The 23394-nt window shown below is 38.5% G+C and overlaps 2 protein-coding genes across 2 annotated transcripts in view; one reads left to right on the forward strand and one right to left on the reverse strand.

The window, feature by feature from the left end:
- Window positions 1-15622: 15622 nt before the first annotated feature.
- The window catches only part of gramd1bb (GRAM domain containing 1Bb), a 144242-nt gene continuing 136470 nt past the window's right edge, over window positions 15623-23394 (forward strand). Inside the window, exon 1 of the mRNA XM_078929689.1 lies at window positions 15623-15925. The gene's annotated coding sequence lies outside the window, so the exon portion shown is untranslated. The remainder of the gene's footprint in view (window positions 15926-23394) is intronic.
- The window catches only part of LOC144981558 (uncharacterized), a 10856-nt gene continuing 9021 nt past the window's right edge, over window positions 21560-23394 (reverse strand). Inside the window, exon 3 of the mRNA XM_078929719.1 lies at window positions 21560-21936. Within this exon, the coding sequence (XP_078785845.1) occupies window positions 21698-21936 (239 nt within the window). The 3' untranslated portion in view covers window positions 21560-21697. The remainder of the gene's footprint in view (window positions 21937-23394) is intronic.

Raw genomic sequence — 23394 nt, forward strand, 5'->3', positions numbered from 1 at the left:
GAAACCTACTGGTATCGTTTGCTGATACGGACTCCTTAGAGGAACCCCGAAGCAGGTCAATGAAAGCTTTTGTCCTTTGGTGAAACGTATCTTTCATGACTGATTCTACCAGGATTATTATAGCTCCCCTACATCTGTCTGGCTTTGCTATTTCTCTCACGCCATTAGAGACACTCACGCAGCAACACATAGTGGTAATCAAATGGTGCATTGCAAATACGAGCAGTTTGGTTCTGAGCTGTCTTTGCTGTCTAAACAATACCAACTCCTCATTTTCTGCTGCAATCGCCTAGATTCCCACACAAGGCCTTCATAATTACTTCAATCATTTCACCTTTTTGTGGTTGACAGGAGATAGCTCTCTTGTTATCAGGGATGCTGATGGGATCTTAATGAGAGCAAAACCCTTAATCACATATCAGGCATAATCAGTTTAGATTAGTTATCTCAAATCTCTGTTGAAACCTGTGGAAACTTAAAAGAGGTGTTGCTAACAAACTGAAGTATAGAGCTCCATTTTTGTGGCAAAACATTTTTTTTCTTTTACTTTGATGAGTTTTGATTACTATCAGTATATTTCTTCAAGTCACCTGCCACAAGTAGAATTTATTGTCATTGTAAATGCCGACTAATAAAATATTTAATTATGCTTAAAGAAACATTAAAAGGTCATTAAATATGGTTTGTTTGTTTTTGGGGCCCCTGGAATCAGTACAGCTATGTTTAAAGCTCCCTCTAGTGGATCTCTTAAAAAAAACAATTCAATGCAACTACAAAGTACTTTGGCAATTTTGAAAAAGTTTGAGCTTTTATTTACACATTTATGTTGTTTGATTTGAATTCTTCTAAAAGATAGAAGATAATTTTAGTACTGGGTTTAAATTTGTAGCACAAAAAGTTCAAACAATGTATCTAATGCAATGTTTTTCTTAACCCTTGTGCTATCTTATGGGGTCCAGATGACCCCACCCTTCCATTGATGTGTTCTCCCTACCATGACAAAGGTGGATAAAGGTGGAAAGATTTCATGTAATCCATGGACACCAGTGAAGATCACAAATCATTGAAGAAAAAAGGTTCAGAGCACTATTTAGTGGGTCTAGATGACCCAACTCCCAATGTTAAAGTGCCTAGGATAGCACAAGGGTTGAGTAACTGTGCTTTGTAAGCCTTTACATTTCAGAAAAATGTGAAAATCTTACATATTTTTGAAGGTTAAAGTATTTGAGAGAATCTAAAAAGCTGTTATTTGTTCAATATTTCAGATTGTGTTCCTTTCTGTACCCTTTTGTATTTTAAAATAGATATTAAAACAGAACTGAAAGCTTTTGACCAGCAGGAACAAACAGAGCGCACACCTGTTTGGTAGAACGTGTCTCTAGGGCGCCTCATCCCTCAGCTGAGAGTGGAAGAGCCAGCTGAGGACAAGCTGCCAAGGAAAAATTTACGTCTGCCTGTTTCAGTGCGGACACCATGAACGGTGGAGGTCAAACTCCCCCTACGGCGACAGACAGACGCACAGGTAAGAGTTTTCTTTTCCTTCTGCTTTTCTAGGAGAAAAAAAGTTTCAAAAAGTGCGTGTCATTGTTGTCTTTCAAAGTCAGAGACATCACATGACAACAATGTGGGAGGGAGGGGGAAAGAAACCTTTTATTTTGAAAGGGAAGAGTGCCAGCAAAGCAAATGAATGAAGAGGTGCTTCAGCATTGAGAAAATAACACGTTGTTTACCTATTTATCGTAAAAGAAGGAAGCAGAAATCTGACTGTAAATCTACTATTTTTTAATTGCTTTTGTGCAAAAAACGAACAAATCATTTAAAAGACAGCAGTATTTAAATTTTAGGTGATTCTTGTGAGTGAGAATTTGTATCAGCCCATTTGATCCAACATATGCATAATTACTCTTGAATTAAAACATTTAGGATTTGAAAAACATTAATCTATTCATTTATCTTTTTGACCCATTTTTGTCCGTGTCGGGGTCACGGGGCGACCGGAGCCAAACCCGGCCACTCAGAGCAATTTAGGCCAGACAAAAAAACAAATCAACTAAAAAATCTGGTACAATTTGTCATATTTGTATTTTTATAAACATTTTTATCAATTCCTGTCCTCCTCTTGTCTTCTTACTGCTGACTAAGCACTTTTAAATCTTGTCTATTTTACGTTATTAATTTTTAATATGTACAAGAAATGTATATATTTTTGTCTAAAATTAGTTGTGGGGGTTTAAACAGCTTTAAAAAACAAAATCAAATTCAAAATCAAAAATAACATTAAAATGCTGTGGTTAGACAACTAAAACAGACAAAAGCAGCACACTAGAGTGAAATTATGTACATGTAAAGTTTGTTTAAAAACAAAAACTGTTTGTGACGGTGTGGCACCGTCAGATGCCTTTGGGGAGGCCACACCGGGTTTTATTGTTTGTGTACTGTTGTATTTTGTTATTTAATGATTGCTACCTGTGGTGCCACCTGGAGGGAATGGAGAGCAACGCCCCGTGGGCGTGGCGTCCCATTTAAGAGGGAGCACTGCAGGTGGTGAAAGAGAAGGGGTGACGGAGGTGCCATGCGCTGTGTGGCCCTGCGTGTAGCAACTGTGGTGCTTACTGTTCTTGAATAAAGACAGAACCTCCTCACCTTGGCTCCTCTGCATCCTTTCTCGGCGGGACCCCGTCACACTGTTTTACCCAAAAAGTGAAATTCTTGACCTGCTACTCCTGCAGATGCAATGGCAATGATCTGTATAAGGCGATGGATTCTGCTGTTGAAGGTAGAGGCTGAGTCACCAGCTGCAGCCTCAGCTGACAGGACAGAAGAATAACAACCACATGGGCTTCAAATCAAAGTTTCCATAAGTCTGTGAGTTTTGTAGCAGTGTAAGAGCTATCATTTAAATAAATAGTTGCTAAAATGGGTGAAAAATCTTAGTTCCTAGCAAAAGATTAGCTATATGGTAAAAACAATAAAATAGCTAAATGTACATTAAGGGCAGAAGTGTGAGCAAATAGGAAAATAGTTTAACTTTTAAAATTTAGTTTGAAAAGTTCACTTGTTTTTTTTTAAATCAGTTTTGTTCAAAAATCATTTGTTTATAGCAGTTTGTGGACACATTTGTGACTTGCAGCTTTTATGTCTTTTGAGGCCAGTAGTGATTTTTTTGGGCATTGACAAACGTATCGAGAATACCAGTTTGAGTTTGGACTGCACAGTCCAAGAAGAAACACATTCAGTCTTTCTTTTGTCCCGACTGGGTCCTTTCTGTTAGGAGTTTGAATTTTCTTCCCGTGCACGTGGGTTTTCTATGGGCACTTCGTCCCACAGCCCAAACACATGTGTCAAAGTTTGATTGGTGACTCTCAGAGGTCCCTTGAGCTACACACACACACAGGGCATGTGCGGCGTATCCGAGGAAGTGCTGAACGTAGGTTTTCGAACGTGCTTTTTAGCACATGGTGTTCACACAGGACTGACGCTACCAGATACTAGCGCATGTACCCAAATTTGCAAGAGACTTTGTGCAAAATGTTGAAATGGTGCAAATCTTGTAACTCTTCCTCCAGACTTTTCTTTTACAGCTCTTTTCCGATATATGAAAGTCTTGGTGTCAGGCACAAAGATGCTCCATGATCGACTTTTAACCCATTGGCACTTCCGTGTTTTGAAAAGGACACTACCCATGCGTCACTACCAAATTTGAGAACCTGACTGGTTTAACTTTCAGCAAGCGTTCAGTGTTCTGTACTTTTTTCTGTACGTACTCAAACGGACTGAAAATCATGCATAGCGATGCGTGAACACAAGAGTTTTAGAGGCAGAAGCCCAAACGCGCCTATATGTGTATTCACATAGACGTTTCATTGGACGCACCTTTCTGAGCCTGGTGTGGACGTAGCATCAGAAGTGACTGTGTGTGTCTGTGCGTGGTCCTGCCACAGACTGGTGTACGTTCTGCTTTCTCTCTGAAGTAGCTGACACAAGCGACCTATGACCTTGTATTGAGCTAAAGAAACGATGGGTCCTAGTTTTTGAGGCAACATGCTGACATGAATCATTGTTATCCCTTTCAGGGAGACCGAATCATCGCTTTTGATTGTATCTACACCCTCAGTCATATTAAAGGGATTGTAGTGGTTCTCTATGTGGGCGATGGGAAGATTTATGACCACAGACTTGTGGTTAAAACTCAAACAAACACGACTGTTTTAAATCATGAACCTGATGTGAGCTATTGTTGAAAGGACAGAGATCCTCGCCTGTTGCCACGGGAGCTGCCACCTGGGACAGCTATGATCTAATCAGGGCTTTTTCTAGGATGAAACCTGGCTGCCGTTAGCTGCTACAGCAGCATGGTGATTAGGTGTCCGTGCCTTCCTCCTTTGAACAGCAGTCACCCCCACCAAAGTCACAAATCTGTCTAGCTCCAGGTAAAAATGATGTGTGCCAGCTGTGTGGGATCTAAATTACACATGTGAAAGGGTTGAAGCGCTGAGAGCATGTGTCTAATGAGGTGGCAGGATCAAGAGAGAGCTTCTTATCTGAGAAAAAAAAACTTCTTCAAAGCAATGAGATTGGCCTAATAGTGTGAAATGTGACAGAATGCTGATGACACACTGTCACTCATGGTTGCAGATCACAAGGGAGCGGTCCACCTTGAGGTGCTGCTGGGATTCTGCTGCTTTTATCACACGTTAAAGAAGATGACCGTTGTGTTTTATGCTAAAAGCAACACAGCATTGCTCCGTTTCTCGTCTAAAAAGTCAACACTCAGCATCCTTTGGGCTGACCTTTAAAGACCCAATCCGATGATCTATTGAAAAGCATTTTTTAGTGGTCTCTTAATTATGATTATGCCGTTTTATGCCTTAATCAAAAACCCTTTTGTTTTCTAGGACATAGTTTCTGCAGAGATGCAAACGTTGAAGAAATTTGCCTCTGAGTTGTGGGCGGGATCATTGGTGAGAAGCAACCCCACCCCCTATTAATGTTACCCACAACTGAGAGCTCTCTTTTTACACACTTTAACGCTAGCTTACAGTCCCTAGCTCCCCCAACCTGTCGTTACCGGTGCAACAAAAATGGGGAGCAATATTGGAGGAATCCAGCCGTACAGATTTGAGCCAGAGTCGGGATCAGGCGAGGAAAAAAAATGTATAAATGGATCTATTTGTCTGCAAGTGGATGCATCAGAATGGAGCAGAGCAGGGAGTCTGTGGCCCGCCCAGCATACATTTTCTTCATATATGACCTCCATAATGAGAAAAATACCACAAGAACATGTTAAAAACACCAAAAACATACATTTCAGCTGAATGGGTCTATAGTGTAATGGCCAATTCAATGTTGCCATTGCAATTTTGGTTGAAAACAGCATATAGAAATGAAAACAGCTGTCAGCTTTGTGGTGTTTATTTTCCATCTTAGAGGAACACTTGTTCCCAACTGTCAACTAACAGTTAAGTATGAAGTTATGAGCTGATGTGCCTTCCTTGCGCCACCAAATTAGGCTTCACTTGTCAAACTTAGGTGCCCAGGTGCCATTTGAGCGGTTTATTTAATTATCGCAGCAGCCCCTCTAGCTGTCTGTGTGGCCCTGTATCATGTCATGTAAAAGTGTCACAGTGGTGGATATCCACAAGCACACTGCTGCTGTTTTGTGCTAAGGGCGACAGAGAGATTTTTGACATTCATCGCTGAATCACATTGTTGCACTGCCTTTCAGGATGTCTGCTGCCATTGACTAAAAGATACATTTTTCACATCAGATTGTGAGATATTTGAAAAGTCCTGTTAAAAGAGATAGACTGCCTGCATCTTCTTGCTGCGTAGCATAGTATATAGGACTGATCAAAAACTGTGCCTCCACTCAGATATTTGTTGTTGAAAAGCGTAACTGACTTTTAAATTGTTGGTGGAATGGCAGTTGTATTACAATAAACGAGACATGGAGTTTATATGTTCTTTGTTTTATACTAGATTAGACATGTTCTCTATTTTGTTTAAAATCTCTTGTGTCTTCAAATAATAACTGAAGTTGCACCATGTGTGAGACTTGGACTGGTACTTGGCTGTCAGTTTCTGCTCTAAGGCAGATTCCAAAGCAACGTCTGGATTGTTGCAGTGTGCCAGTGATGAGGTTGTGTGCACGAGGTGCAAACGATGGCTTCGTCCAAGCATTGTTACATAAGGAGCAGCCTGGCCTCAGCAGAGTTACTGAGCTCTCTATTGCATTTTCAATCTGGTTTGATTAAAGTATTTAAATACAATGGATTTGGACAGTAAAATATAAGGAGGCTGAAATATACATAAATATGCAGAAATAGGAAAAAATTGTTTCCCTATACAGCTTCTATCATATTTATTTTTTTAATTGAATGGGCGCTGAGTTCGTCTCAACCTGCTGCATAAAGCAAAAAAATGTGTCAGGCCTTTAACATTTATTACTTTTTTAATCCAAATCAATATAGACAAGTCCAATAAAGATAGATTATCTAATTGGTTACTAATGTCTTGGGTAAATGACCTACAACTGGGATTTAGTGTAATCCCTGAACTAAGCAATAAAAAAGGCAACAGCTGAGAGGGATACTCCCTTTAAATGAAATACTAGAAGGAAACTTTTAAGTAGAACAAGACTCAGGGGGGGGGGGGGGGAACATTTGTCTGACTGGCAAGAAAGCTCCCTCTACGTAAAGGAGAATTTATTTTCTTAAACCTGGTAAATTCTTCGTTTTTTGCTTGTTCTATCAATCAGTACTAAACACTGGAGCCTTTAGATAAGACAAACACTTTTTGGTGCATAACTCCCATTGATGCAGATTGATGCAGGTGTCCAGTCAGATGTAGGATGGGTGCTGACAGGAATTTCAGAAAGTGTTTTTTTTTTTATTCATTTATTTGTGAGACTTCTTTTAGTAAACAATGGGGCACAACAGTTTTGTAACTTTAAGAGTGTTTGTTTAGATTTTCTTAGGGCAGTTAAAGCTGCCATTTAACTAAAAAATAAGTATATAAATTTTACTATATAGAGTATATTTGCAATTGCAATACGGTTCTCTAAGATGCGTCTTATCAGCTGTGTGTTTTAAGCATTACCAGTGATGAAAACAGAAAACTGATTAAATACAAGGACTTTTGACTCTAATTAAGACCATAGAAACAACTTTACTGGAATTCCATTCCTGAAGATTCACAGCAGTTAACCTCCTTTTATTTGTACTCAAGCTCTGAATATACTTTATGTTTTTATTTTTGCTTTAAGGGTATGTATTCCAGCCAATGTGCCTGCCTTCTTCATTCAGCGTTAGCTGAACATTTGGGCCAATAAGCTACAGATTCTATTAGGTTCCTCAGCAAGGTAATTAGGCTCATATAATCCCAACAACAAAAACTGTAATCCGGCTCAAATTCTCAGCATTCTGTTGATGTTGAACTGGCAGACCTGTTTACAATCTGCAGCTTAGAAGATTAGAAAACATCAGACTCCAATTTATCCATATGGATGCTACGCTGCATGAATGCTGATCTTTGCTTCCAGCAACCAAAGGTAATCACGACATTCCCATCCAGAAGGTTTTTAACTACATTTACAAAACACTGCTATTAATTATAATATTGCATCATTTTGTGCACTCAGTTAAAATGTAGTTATGTTCTGTAAGTTCAAAACTGAATGTGTTTCTTCAACCTTTGAGGAGCATGGGAGATCATGTCCATCACCCAAAATTATTTTGACATCCTTATTCTTTCTCCTACCGCTTGTAGCTTTTACACCCAGGGGCCCAACTGAACCTCTGGTTGAATTTTTTTAACCACGGTTTAAATAGCCTTTGGGCAAGTTCTTGCCTTAAAAAAATCATCAGAGCACAGTTTCGCATACAGCGAAAGACAGGAATCGTGCGGCAAAAAAACAGATTCTTCAGATTTTGCTTCTGAAAAGGGAAGAAAAAATAAAAGAATGAAAGGCTTTCAATTTCAAAAAATCTTTATTGACAAGAGGTTGTATCAAACCAGCAATGATAAGGAAAAAGTCAAATAGATAATTCAAATCAAAACCTTAACAGCTACCTGTCAATTAGCTTTCAACTCAGCTTTTTAAGACTTTTTAAAGCTCTTTTTAAATGTATATATAAATGTAAATATTCTAAAAAAAAAGTATATAAATAATATGTAATTTTTAATATATAATATATATAATTAATAAAATATAATTTTATATAAATATTCTAAAATATTTTTCGTACCATTTGTCAGTTTATGGATGAATAAATGTGACATTTACAGGGAGTCTGGGGACTGCTGTTTGGCTTCATAATGAAAAGCTCTTGGTGTTACATAGAGTGTGTAAAATGTGTGTGTTTTGTTTTTTTTAAACCCAAGTTAGAAAATGAATTTCTGTTTAAGGTTGTAGAACAGTTGGGATAAACCATAGGCCAGAAACATCTGTTTTCATTCAAGCAACATTGCTGTAAAAGTGTCAGATCTTTTAATTTACTTTTGTTGAAACCCAAAATCTGTTTTTTTTTTAAGTTAATGTTATTTTTGTGTTTTGGATTTCTGCGACAGACCTGTGCAGGACGTCCCCTGCCTTCGCCCACGATAGGCTACGACAGCCCCGAAAGGGACAAAATGGGTTTAGAAGATGAATAAATGAATTTTTGGATTTGATCAAATCATATCCAACTTTATCAATATAGCACTTTTCCTATAAAAACATACCACAAAGGGATTTGCACTGAAACAAAACAAATAAAATAAATTATATAAAGACAATAATGACAATTAAAATAGATTCCTCTCTCCTACACACAACCCCCCCCCCCCCCCCCAACTGATGGAGACAGACAATGGCAAATAGGCTGAGCACGGGAAAAAAAAAGAAAAAAAAAGGTTGATGGAAAGGCTCATATTTGGGGCCTCCCGTTCTGTGAATAGCTGCATAGCCAGCCAAATGCAGCATCATAGGCGGGGACCGCCCTCACCACAGTGGTGATGCAGGATAATGAAACTGTGGAAGAGCTCTGAGAGCCAATGCAAGCAATGCCTGGATATTAAACAATTTACTTTCAATCTTTAAGAGAAACTGTTCTTAAAATAGTATAAGATGGCTGAACAAAAATTGTGAAATATCCAACAATTGACTTTGAAATGTTGATTGTGGAATACTAATGATTTATGGGTGAAAAGTAGACAAAGAGGCTCAAATTAGCATTGGCTTCTTCCTATCTCATTTTCATACAGGTATTTTCTTGACTTTAGTCTAATGAAGACTTTTTTTCCTTTAGCATTGAAGATGGTGGTTGTATTGACTATTTTGTGTCATTTAACATGTTTGGTTTTACATATTTGAAATAAATCTAATAAAGAATCCCACTCCTGTACCCCCACGCTGATCAAAGCCTTTGGTTTTCAAACACCTGGTAAATACATTTCCAGCCTGCCACTTCCTTCTGCCTGCAAATGACACAGCAATGTTCCTCCAAGGGCATCACCATGGAGCCTGGCTCACCCAAGGGCCCGAGCTAATGAGACAAAGCAGCGAAATTGATTTAGTCTCCACCTTCCTATCTCCATTGTGTGCAGGCCAAAGATAAAACAGGGAAAGTCTCCTGGGTCATAATCTCAGTAAAACCCCTCCAAAGTCATTTCCTCTACTTCGAACGAAGGGCCATATACCCATTACAGCCCAATGAAAACTGATCAGGTCCAATTAGTGAGCATATTGAATAGATGTAATTCTGCACTGTTAGCAGGATCAAGAGAGGATGCACCTGCATTTAAAACTCTCCCAGGCCCTTTTTTTCCTTTAGTACTTTTTTAAATGTTTTAAAAAAAAATATGAGCTGGATAGTACATAATATTTAAGCACAAGCAGCTAATTTCCCAAAAATAATCAATTTGTTAACAAACATTTTAAAGATTCCCCTTGTCTGCATGAACTGCTGATTCTTATTGCGCTCAGACATAGAAAGCGAGCCAGAGCGTGTTCTTGCTGTCAGGAAGGGAAAGACGGAAAGAACTCGGGACAGATTGTGACTGTAGTCAGACTGACAGGAGCAGCCTGTTTGAAATCAGCAATTAATCTAACACACGTCTTTGGAATGTGAGAGGAAACTGGAGCACAGGAAGAGACTGCAAAGACAGATCCCAACCAAGATTCAAACCAAGACTATTTTTTTACAAGTCTTCTTTGCGTTAATCGTTCTGCCCCAAAGCTGAATGTCGGACTACAAGATATGTATGAACTGGTGGCATTTCTTTTATAAATCCCCTCTAAGTTATGCTCATAATAAAATGCATCTAGGGCAGCAGGAAGGTGTTTTTTGTGTCGGCATATGAGCACAATGCAAGGTAAGAAATCAACATTTTCTTCACTTCACTTCACTGTTTTTTTCCCAGTATCAGTCATCACACATTGTTTTTTGCGTGTCTGTGCTGTGGTTCACTGTCCACATGGTGGCACAATAGTTTTATTATTTCTTGCTGAGAAAGAGGATGTATCTACTAAAAAACAAAGTTCAAACCCTCGTACATAACTAGGTTGACAGCCTGGTAAAGTACGAGTCGGGTTTAGACCTGCCTGGCTCACATGTAAGTTTAATGTCTTTGCAATCACAGGGAGAGAAGTAAAGCTGTTGTTTCTGACAGCAAACATCCATCATAGAACATTAAGAGCCACACAAACACACTGACGTAAAATGTTTGCTCTGAGCAAATACTAACAATTGGTAGGGAAAAAAAAGAAAAAGTTGCTTTGTTTGAACTTATCTGAACAGATCTCCATTTGGAGGGATATACATTTACATTCAGAATTTCTGGCTTCAAACACTGGATTTGAAAAATAGCCTGTTTTTCTGCATGAAACATCATTCACTCTTAAAGAACGCAGAGCATCAGCAAAGCCGGAAGCCGTGCAGCATGAAGTCGTACTTTGTAATCCTTGGAATGAAGAAAAAATGGACGCACCCCAGAAGCGTATGAAATATTAATGCACTGTGTCCAGTGTAGCTTCACACCACCAGCTGTAAATATTACTGCAGCTCAAAACTCAGCTTGAGGTGCAAAATATGTTTGCACTCACAGTAAAACACAGAAACCTGGACGTCAGTGTTACAACATCAGGCTTTGTTTGTTATACTGTGTCACAAAAACTAAGCATTTTCCTTCAAATCAGATTTTTCCCAGCTTTCGTCTTCTCTCCTGTAGTCTTAAAGCCAAACTGAGAAAGCTAAGTTTGACTTTTATTTTGGAAAATACAGAGTATTATAGAATTTATGACCTCGTTTGATTCAAACTATTATTTCTTCTTTTCTTTTAGTGTTTCTTATTCTCTTAAATTGAGTGTTTTTACAGCATGTAGACTAAAAAGATGATAAAGTTATCATTGGGTGAATCATTAATGAAATCTTAACAAAACGCACAAATTACTTAAACTGGTCTCTATTTGTTTAGTCTACACAAAAAACTGCACATAATTTGGTTGTACCTCACATCTCTTTACCTCTTTTTTTTACCACCATTCTTGAAAATTAGTCATTCGTGCTAATCTGGTTTCTTTGTAATGACTTTGTGTTGCATAAAGTCTTCTCCCTGCAGATGCCTTGCTAAAAAGAAAAAGAAAACCTTATTTTGTAAGTAGATGTTCCTTATGCTACAAAAAAAGACTTACCTAAAGTCTTTCTTCATGGTTTATTGTTTCCTTTTAACATGTTTTTGACAAAAAAAAATAAAAACATTAAATGTATTCAAGCATACGTAGGTAAATATCAATATATTTGTGAACATATATAAAATGCAGTAACTTTATTTTCTAAATTGAAGATTTTTACAGAAAGAATTGTGTCAGTTTGACCTCAAAGTCATGTTCAGTCAATAATATAAAATATATTCTTCTGTGTTTTTTTCCACTCAAGGTGAAATTAGGTGGAGTCCTGGATGCAATGGTATATTGTAAATTAGAGACATATGACATGAAGAGGTTTTCATTTTGAATATGCTCTTGTTGATCACTAGTCAACATTTTCTTCTTTTTTTATATTTTTCATAAGGCAGATAAATGAAGTAGCAAATTCTTCTCCACAATGGTCTGTTTGATTTTTGTTTAACTTTATTTCTTAGCATATTTTTCATCACCTGTCTGGGTAATTCTACCTAGAGCTCTTCCAGCTCTCCTTGTTAGCATTTAAGATCAACTTTAACCATACGTTTTTACGGTAAAACTCTATTGTAACTGAGCTATGTAGGACTCATGACTAGTTTGTGAAAGTGAATGTGGTTTGCTTTCTTAGGAAATATTTCAGCTGTAATATTCTTATTGCAACTTTTATGAAGGGAATTTTAAAGTACATGTACCATGTGTAGCTTTACAGGTCTCCCGATTTCTGCTGGCAACCACGCTGCAGGATGCTTTTAACTGAGTGCATACTTTTAAAATGTAGACTTAATCCACTGGTTAGGCTGCTGTGACTAAACTTTTAATCACACTAAATTCTTTGTGCCTTTCAAGATCTTGGAAAAAGCAGAAAAGTCTTTCATTTTTTAAGTCAGAGGGAATGACCATGCTGTGAGGTCACCTATTTGTACAGCATACTTTCTGTGTGTGCTCTCACGTCCAGTTTAATGAAACCCAGCACAACACAAAAATGTGGTTATTGTTTAATAAATATCAGTTTCCAGTCCCCATAACTGCCTTCAATATAACAATTTACAGCTCCTTAGTCCTTTGGAAAATGAAAATTTAAAGTCATTCAGATGATTTTTTTAAGACGGACACATATGATTGTCTTGTGAGATAAATCCTCAATAAGATCTTATGAGCATAAAACTCCTTGTTGATGAAACTGATTTGACTCCTACATGCCTGCTAACTTTATTTTCAATAATATTTTTAAAAATATATTTTTTGTTCAATGGGGTTAAGTAGCAAGGATTTGTTTAGCAGTTAAATACAAGTTGATTCTGCATTGTTGGTAGAAAATATTAAAACCAGAGGTAAGAAGCAAAACCCTTCAAAATGCTTTGAAGTCTGATTTATTATCAGATTTCTACATTTCAAACTGGGCACTGTGGCCATGGGAGTCTGACAGCTCTTGGATATGACAGACAGCTCATCAAAAGCTGAATATTAAACCATTTGGATCTGACTTAAACTTTGTGATACTTCTGTCTTTTGAAGCCTAATACAAACAGTCCCCATTTTGCTGACCTGCAACCTCAGAGGTCAAGATATCAGATTTTAACACCGTATTTTAGAGACAAGAAGACGAGTTTTGATGGCTTTTACAGTTTGTTAGTGTTTGTAGGCTGACATTTTAAAAACTTCAACACCGGGGGCTGTTGCGTTATATTCCTCACATCTCTTTTCTGCTCATTAAAAAGACAGAAACATCTATAGAGCATCTGCAAAATATGACATTGGTGCACAAAACACAGTGAAGGCATAAACAAACATTTAATGGTGAAAATTTGATATCTGAAACACTTTGTATCATACAATTTAAGCCGGGAACAAATTACAATTAACAATTTCTCCTACGTATGAAAAGGGACGCCATTCATATTCACTACCAAATCGAAGTCCCTCATTTCTCAAAGTTCAACTGGTTTAACGTTCAATGGCTGCGCGTTTTGTACGTAAGCCCGAAACAGTCTTAACCCTTGTGCTATCCTAGGCACTTTAACATTGAGTGTTTTTTCTTCAATGATTTGTGATCTTCACTGGTGTCCATGGATTACATAAAATCTTTCCACCTTTATCCACCTTTGTCATGGTAGGGAGAACACGTCAATGTAAGGGTGGGGTCATCTAAGATCGCACAAGGGTTATAGGTTTATACTTTCTCCTACCGCTTGTGTGTAGCTACGAGAGAACACACGAGTATTGAGCCCAAAACGTGCATTTGCACACATATACATAAACTTTTCTTTAAAAGTGGCCGCTTAAACATGCATTACTGAAGGCAGTGTGGATGTAGCTTAACACTGTCGCTCGTGACATTTAATAACATGCTCTTTGACATACCATAAGTCTTTGACTGTGATCAACATAGACAATATCAGCTTTGCACCAAAATGAAACACATAACTTACAAAAATGTGTTGCATGATAACTCAGTTGTTTTTTCCGCGACAAAATCAGCTGATTGACGCTGATTGCGTATTATTTCTTAGCTTCAGAATCCTCCTGGAATTGCGTTCATTACGTTAACGGTTGAAGAGTTACAGTCATCAAAAGAATGGCAACAGTGGAACTAGAGCTCTAGTGTTAAAGGGTTTAATCAAATGCATGAGCAACAAATTACAAAAGAACTACACAAAAAAACTAAAATTGACCTTCAACCTACCTGCTTTATCTTAGACTGCAGTAGCATGGTGTGGTTAAAGAAAAAAAAACTGTTTCATATATTAATAAGTCCAACCCAGTACAACAGCAGTGGCTATATATTGCACAGCATCACAGTGAGGTGGCTCCACTGACAGTACATTAATGGATATGTGCAAGGGACAGCTTAAAAGCTAACAGTTTTATTTTCTGTGACATGCTGTGCGCTATATTTCCCTCGTATGCTATTATCCTGCTCAGCAGTAACAAGGCAGTTGTACTGCTTTTATTTCTTAATGGGTTTTTCTGAGTTTGTCATTTCCAGAGACATGACAAAACCACATATGAGTCAGTGGGTAATGGGGTGTTTACCAGTCTTGTGTTAGCAAACACTTTATTGATTGTTAAACTTTAACTGTTTTTGATGCAAAGGGATGATTTTCCTCTCACCTCAGGAAAGCCCGTCCAATCAGGAGCTTTATGGCCTCTGCAGCCAGAAAATTTCCCATTTCCAATTTTATTGGGAACTCAAAACATGTTTTCACTTTCTCTTGTTGCGATTCTGCGCTAATTATATCTCTGAGACAACTCCATCTCCCCTTCCCTCCTGCTACCATCCCCTAAAGCTAGGAGATATTTCAGTAGGGAGGGTGGGAGCTGGAAAAAAGGTGGTGGCGGCAGTGGTTTTTGCAGGGGGAGGGGAGGTTTAGGGGAAGACTCTCATAATAGTGTCTTGCTGTCCTCTTTCTTCTGTTGTGCATTACAACGGGAGGCTTAAAATAGAACATCTCTGGAGAGCATGCAATTCCACCCAGGATAGCTTTGCACAGTCGCTCACAAGCACATCTGTGTGTGAGAAAAGAAGGATTTGCGAGTGAAAGCAAGATGTACTGTCAGTCTTTCATAATATTTATTCTTACATCACAGTGGTGGCACCCCCAGCTCCGCTGAGATTCATCCTCACATCGGTTACAGCTCAAGTGGGAGAAAAAAGAGCAAGTTTAAATGCAGCAACCAGCTGTTTTTCTTCCAAGCCCCCCTTTTTTTTCATGTTTTCATTGATGCATCTCAAAAGCCAACGAACACACCAGAAACTATTCTGGATGCTTGCTATGTGTGGGAGCTGACAGAGTATTTTTTTTGTCCCCATGTTTGAATGTGTTTATTTATGCAAGTTATTTGCATATATTCATGTGCACAATATGGTGTTTATCTGTGTGCATGCTCAAGTCTCCTCACTTGCTAAGAGAGCTTGCCAGAGTGAGTGAGCAAGCGAATGTGCGAGTGGATCGAGAAACGGGGGAGAAGAAAAGCAGACAGGGAAGCAGAAGGAAGGCTGACAGGAGTCTGTGCAGAAGCAGGTAGTGCAGGAGTAAGTCGCCGCTGTCCAACAAAAGAAGGAGGTGCATTTTTGCTTTTATAAAGGGAGGTGGGAGTTCAAAGTGTTTTAGTCTGAAGACTGACTGAGGATTCCCGTGCATGTGGAACTTTGTTTTGAAGCCGAAGAGGAGCGAGGCGGACTCCACTTCCCTTGTACCTGCTTGACAGATGGCACTGGAGGACTGATCTTTGACTCCCCCCCCCCCCCCTTCACTCTCTGAGGTAACATATGCCGGCTTCTTTGCTTGTGTTTCCCAGAAAAAAAGCTGCATGCTCATGAATGCATTTCACTGCTCTGTTTGCCTTCAGTGTGCTTGAATGGATGAGCTACAGGATCAGCTTTTGTGCATGTGTTAGTTCCACATCCCCACCACATCAGTTAGAGTCAAGCTATGCAGTACTTCATAGACCTTTTATCAATTGAGTTACTAAAAGTATTATCTTTGTGGACTGACTGCAAGTTAGGGTCGCCTGAAGTCTTACATTAGGGATCATATTAAAAGTAGGGCAGGAACTGACTGCCAGCACTTTTTTTTTACCTGAGTCTGCAGCCACCTGCACATTTTTCTATTCTCAGCTTTCCTGCATGGATAGTTCTTTAATTTATCTTCAGTAGGCTTAATAATCCTGCTGCCACTTATTGCAACTGAAGCAGGTGTTGTTTTGGAACTAATGAGCTGTGACTTGTGTGTTGGGTAGTGTTGCAGGTTTAGCTTTGTGGAAATAGGATGGGAATAGTTGAAGTATTAGGATCAGATGATTTCCCCTAGGTTCCATAGGTTTTCACATGGTAATAAACACCTTTTTTTGTTGTTTTTGTGTTGCATCTCGTATCATAACTAGCCATGCATAAGTGTAGCCTTCAAGTCTAAACAAGAAAAAAAACAATCATATTACTTAATTGTTTTAGCAGTCTAAAAAAAAAAAAAGATGGCCTAAAACCTCTTGAAAATATTTTTTAGATTTTGCTCATGATGACAAAATAAAAGATAAATATATCATTAAATTGTGGGCAATTTTTTATTATTTAGCCCACTCTTAAAAAAGTAGTCAGCAGTTAAGAAGTAGCTTTTTCAGTAATGATTTTCTTAAGTTAAAAACAGCCCTTGTGTTGGCACGCGCCAGAACCTGGAAAATTCCCCATTCATTTTTCAGACAAAGCATCCCCATTTCTTCAACAAGAAAGATAATATGCAAGTCAGAATCCTCCGGAGTTATGATTCTATGCAGCAGTTTTTTCATTTCCCAGAGAATTCAAACAAGGACCCATCAGTGACATGCAATATGGGAATCTGGCCTTACTTAAAATGCGGTTTGTTAAAGTTTAAAGCAGCACACTAGAGTGGAACTTTATTTGCCGCAAAAGGTTATTCGACATCATCTGTGGAGGAGAAAGCTTGTTAACATGAAATAAAACTTGAGTCAAAGAAAGAAAAAAAAATCATTTAGAAAAGGGTTGGACTACTCTTGAAGGGCACTGTTCTAATTGCATCTCCCTTATTCCTTTTCAAGACCAAAGCTTATCGGGATACGATGTTTCCAGCCAAAATTGATGGATAAGGGAGGTGGTGATTGAAAGAAAAGCGACATCAGTAGCCTTTAAAGCCTGAAGTATCCCACACATAGAACAAAGCTCATTAGACAAATTAGACTACAGGGAAATCATTTTGCAACCCAACATCTTTAGCTGTTTAACGCCAGAGCTTTAAGTTCAGCTTTGCCATTCTTTCGACTCTTCAACCATTTACACAATTAACGTAATTTGAGCTGATTCACGTTGATTGCATAAGTGGGTTGAAGAGCTGCTCTAGGTCAAAGATGGTGTGTTATTTAGCTATCTCTCGCAGTGTTAAAGGGTACATTAAAGTCAGCGTGCCGGCACGTACTGTGTTATTTACAAGTTTGGTGGTGGAGGGTTGATCAATTCTTTTTTTATGTTTTAAGCTACGTACACACCAGGTATGTGATGCATGTTCAGGTGTGCACTAAATGGGCATTCTTGATTATACACTTTTAGCATACGGTATTTACACTTGACTGTCGCTCCCGATACTAGCACATGAACTCACAGTTGGAAGAGACTTCGTACAAGTTGATGAAATGTTGCAAATCTTGTGAATCTTGCTCCAGGCCAGGCACAAGCGGCTATCATTAATTTCTCCGTCATGATCGATTTTCAAAAGGTTGGCACATCTGTGTTTTGAAAAGGATGCCCCCCCCATACATCAATACCAAATCCAAGTCTGGACACCTTTGGTTCGCTTAAAGTGAACCAGAGTCCGTTTCACCCGACTATCCGGAACAAGTTTCTTTGTTCGCTCTGGGATTCCTCAGTCTGAATGCAATCCGGCCTCGAGGCGGAACAAATGAACCAAACAGCCACCATAGCCGGTGTTCACGTGATCTGAACAAAGTAGGAAAAAAGCAAAGGATGAGCCACAGACAAATGTAAACCGATTGTCCTGTTATCAAACAAAAAAAAAAAGGTCCAACTGTTTATATGTTAGGACGTTCATTTTAACACAGCACCAAAAACGCTTCTTACATGCTTTTCTTTGTCTCTTGACAAGGATTGCAAAGCGACTTCCATAATTTCTGTCTCTAGTTGCTTTGCCCCTCCCTTGTAATTCCTGGCCAATGAGCGTAGAGATCTTTAGTCACATGGAAATCAGTCAACACATTCTATGTTCCATTGATCCCTCTGCTTGGTTCAGTGACACCATTTGGTCCTGATATGCCTATAAAAAACTACCTGCCTGGTCTTGTTCTATTCAAGGTAGTTCATGGATCCCTGTGCCGGCATTCACCTTGTGCCTGGTGGAGCTGCCAGGTTCTGTTACATTTAGTCAGTACGAGCTGATGCTAAATATTGTTCTTTCCCTTACAATAGGGTGGGTCAGAAGGTCTGGCAACCCACCGTAGATCCTCCCCCTAGAGGTGGATCAATGCAACTCCCAGGTTGATTCCCTGTTTCCAAGTTTGCCACTGATATTGCTGTCTGGCTCCGTCTGACAGGCTTCTGGGTTTGCCTCCCACCTTCCAAGCATTCAGGATCAAGCCTGTCTGCTCCTTAGATTTTACCTCATTCCATATGTTTACTTCAGGAACCTCTTCGGTATTTTGCCATCTCCGGTGTCTCTGAGTTACTGAACGCAGCCGTCTAATTTGTCACTTTGTCCGGCTTACCACCATTCTAATTACAATAATTTATTTAGGACTTACTTGCCTGTATTTGAGTCCATCCATCACAGGCATTCTGACAAAAGATTTTAACCTGGATAGAGGCAAAACATGTTTCTGAGTAAAACCACATTTTGAACAAAACAGATGCAGAAAAACAAACACAAAGAAGTAAAGTTACATCAGTTAAGGACCTATTTACAATGAATTTTTATTTTTTGATACATAAATTGTGACTTTGGTTTGTGGTTTAATTCTATGCAAACTCACAATGAATTTTTTTTGTGTTTTTAAACTTGGATTAATCGAGGTATTTGGATCTTCACCGTTTTGTTCTTCAAAAGTCTTTGTTTTTCAGGATTATCAACACTAAATTATGATTCTCCTAGGAACAAAACATGTCAAGTAAATGTTAAATGTTCTGAGCCACAAGCAGTGCAAAGATTTCCTTTATTTCCTGATCTTCTATCCTTTACTTTGAAATTATTACCTTGTTTCAAAATAAAATATATTTCCAGTACATTTTTTGAGTTTGGGTGGTGATTTTCCGTGTTTGTGTGAGTGAGGATTTGTAATGCTAAAAAAGCAACTGAAAAAAAAAAACATTATTAATGAAATCATCTTTGACAGCATTTGTGCAGCTGTTTTCAATTACAGGTAATTACCAGCAGTGGTTCCCTGAACATAATATCTCTTTCAATCTCATTCATAAATATTGCAGGATTACCTAAAATTATTGCTTGTTTTTTTGTAAAACAACACTGACATAAGTGGCTCAATAAACCGATTCAGGTTGGTCATAAAGCGCTAAGGCTGTTTCCGAATTTCCACCCTAACTACCAAAAAACTATATAGTGCAGGACCATGTAGTGCCCTGGATTATAAAAGCAATTCAGACATAGAGCTCATTAATTTTTTTTTTTAAAGGGGAATATGACGTCATCTACTTCTATTTATGTATCCACTGTGTTCAGATTATGTAAATGTTTTTTTTTTTTTTTTTTAAAAATACCTTTAAACAAACTTTTTTTTACAAAATGTGTTCAAATGCAATGCATTGTGATGTACATTCGCCAATCTAGTTAGCAGAGATGCACACTGGTTTTTATCAGAGACTTCTGGGAAATTTGTAGGGTGCTGGATTTTGAATTGTAGATTTGGACAGCACTACAAAAAGGTGAATGTACTTTATAGTGCACTATGTATTGAGTAGTGAAGGAATTCAGACACAGCTTAAGTCCCAGCAAGTTGCTACAAATTAAAGCAAAGAACATTCAACCGACCAATTTAATTTTTATAAATTCATTTTTAAAAGAAATGAAGGTCATTAAGATCTCATTTCAATCAGTTAGTCAGTGGATTATTTTGAAGTGTTTTTGCATTTTTATGGAAATAAAATTAAAAACAAGGTTGTAATCATAGATTGCATCTTGTTTCTGAAAATTTACCACCATTTGTCTTCCATATTTTTAGTTGTTTAAAGGTGTAAAAGGTGATGTCTTGCTTTAAATTTGAGGCTGATTCAACCATGTGTCACTAAAACTTGCTCAACATTTTTCGAGTGGCTTGGCAGATGCTAGCCTTTGCTATCGGTGATTGATCAAGCCTTGTTTCTCATTCATCATACTGACAGCATTCCTCTTCAGAGACTTTCCTTTCTAATCAGGTCTTGTTCTTTGGTCGTTGTCCCGGTTAATACGCCTTTTTTTCGGTCGTTTTTGATAAAGGAGAAAACATACGAGTGCAATATACTTATGTGAATGTAAGTCATTTATTTAAGTGTATTTGTTAATCCCAATGGTTGCAGAGAAAACAGACTTTTTCTATTCTGGAAGTGATGTATTTCATTTTTATTACAGTGATTTAGTAGGTGCAACTCCGAAGTGAGTCAATGATCAGTTTTGAGTTTTTTTTGTTGGTTCAGTCTTGTTAAAAACTGGATTTTCTTGGCTCTATGGTCTGTAGCTTGCAGATCATATAATCCTGACAACAATCATTCTCTGGTTTTTCTAAAAAAAAGAAACTGAAATATTCATGGTTTGGGATATTTTACTCCTAACCTAATCTTAATTTCATCCCTATTGTGTAAAGTTAATAAAATCCAACGGTGAAATAATCTCCTCTTAAGACTTCACACTAATCACTTGCTCCCTCCCTGATGAAAAACAAACGCTCTGGGGCCTTGCACAGTTGGCATGTTTCTCTGGCAATAGCAGGTGTGATCACAAGCCAGGATGCCTGTTCTTGCAGGAAGACACGCCGTTTTTAACAGACTCTCCTAAATTTGTACCAGCTTTTATCACTCCGTGTGCTCCACCCTGACCTCATGTCACCCTGTCCTTTTCAGGGATCCGTTTATTCTTTTTTTTTTTGACATTTATATGCTCTAAGTTTTAGTAATTAGTCCCTAAAGAAAACTCCCATTCTTTTGTTCATGATATATCATCATCATCAAAAGTGGTCTAAATTACCAATGAGGCATCAGGTGTATTTAAATACACACTGACGAGAAAACGTACTTGTGGCAGTTTTTCTGATGATAGGACATTTTATATTGCATTTCTGAGTATTTATTTTTAAGGGGGCAGACTAAAAAAAATCCCATTTGAAAAATTCCTTTTTTAAGGCATTATTTATGACGTTAAAGTTACTTCCTCTGAGCTTTCAGCATCGGGGAGGGGAAGGGGTGTCGGGGTTCCTCAATGCCATCAAACTTTTAAATGAATAACATTTTACACAAAGATGTTAAAATTGCTGATACTTCTTTGTTTATGGAAGAAAAGTACTAAATGGTCACTGAAACTGTCATGATATTCAGGCAAAGCGGACCCAGGCACTGGAACCCAGAGTAATGATAGGTAAGTTGTAGGCGAGTAAAGACTTGTTGTTTCTCCGTGGATGATTGTGGCTAGATTTGGACGAGGTCCGGACTTGAAGATGGCTGGTGGCGTGGCTGGAGGTGCTAACGCGGTTAGCGACAGAGGCAGAGGCTGCAAGCTTCCTGATGCTGCTTAGCCAAAGGTCCACACTGAAATCACTCATGGAGTGGTTTCCTGAGGCACGAGAACAATAATTAGTTTCAGAACGAGAGCATGCCAGAGCATGCCAGAGCATGCCAGAGCATGCCAGAGCATGCCAGAGCATGCCAGAGCATGCCAGAGCATGCCAGAGCATGCCAGAGCATGCCAGAGCATTACTGAGACCAGGTGAGTAACCGTTGAAGGGCAACGAACTGGCTTTGCAGCTCCTTAAGAGGAGATGAGGTGATGAGGATGAGTGACTGCAGCTGGTGGAAATCAGGAGTAGAGTGGAGCAGAGCTGGAGGGGGAGGAGTCTGACAGAGGCACCATGACAGAAACAGCTTAAAGCTGACAAACAAAGTCATTAAAGCAAACTAACTAAAAACAATTTCAAGAAAACTACAGATTATTTTGAGTTATTGTTTACCAGAACCATTATAATATTAAAAATAGTTTAACCGTGAAAACATGGTAAACTAATACTAGCATCACAGCTGTTTTCAGACTGATCAACCTCTTTAAAGGGTGATAGGGCTTATTGTGGTTTTTATTGGCATGATGTGCACCACACTAAACATGGACCTGAGAAGAGAAAGGACAGAGTTTTATCAGGAGATTAGAAAGAAAATCAGGCATTCACGTTAAAGCTAAAGGCTGTAGGAGAATCTCCAAGCAGCTTGGTGTGTCTGCAATTACAGCCGCTCATCATTGTAGGGAAGTTTGAGGTTTCACAGGACTGGAGCCCAACTCAGGGCCAGCAAAAAGAAACTGAAATAATACAAATGGTGATCAAAGAGGCTGGAACAACAAGTAAAGTCAAGGTGAACCCACATTAGTGTTAGATCTCAGCATTGGTCACTCTTAGAGCCAAAATGGTCTTCTATGGAGACGACCAAAAAGGACACCGCTGTTTGAAGCCAATTCTAAAAAGGAGAGACGAAATTTTCCCAAAATGCACCTTACCAAACCACAGAGCCTCTGGGAGAAAGTCCTTTGACAGATGAGACTAAACTGAAGCTTCTTGGCAACATTTGTTCACAGACACAAAAAATGTACTGTGAAACCTGGAGGGAGTTTAGTAATGTTCTGGGACTGCTCTGGCATACAACGTCTAGAATCCAAAACACACTAGAATGGCTAAAATCCCCCAAATTAAACTATATTCTTAAATGTCGTTCTATAAATCTCAACAAGAAATATCTGTGGAAAGAAGCTAGACATGCTGTCTGGACAAATCCCCCTTCAGTGAAGAGAGTTGTAACAACTGTTTCACATGGGCTGAAGTCATCAAAAGGATTGTCTAAAAGAAGAAATTAAGTAAAAGGCGCCATTATGTTCATCATAAATGTGTCTATTTTTTAAGATTTTGATGAACTACGTATAATCCCCCCACACACATACACACACTTGAACCCCTCCATTTTTCCGTCAATTACTGTATCATTATTGACAAAGAAAAAAAAAAGATCAATTCCAGTTTCTTTAAGCACT

Source organism: Oryzias latipes, chromosome 13 (genome assembly GCF_053564925.1).
Source record: "Oryzias latipes strain Hd-rR chromosome 13, Olatipes_Hd-rR_3.1".
Lineage (NCBI taxonomy): Eukaryota > Metazoa > Chordata > Actinopteri > Beloniformes > Adrianichthyidae > Oryzias > Oryzias latipes.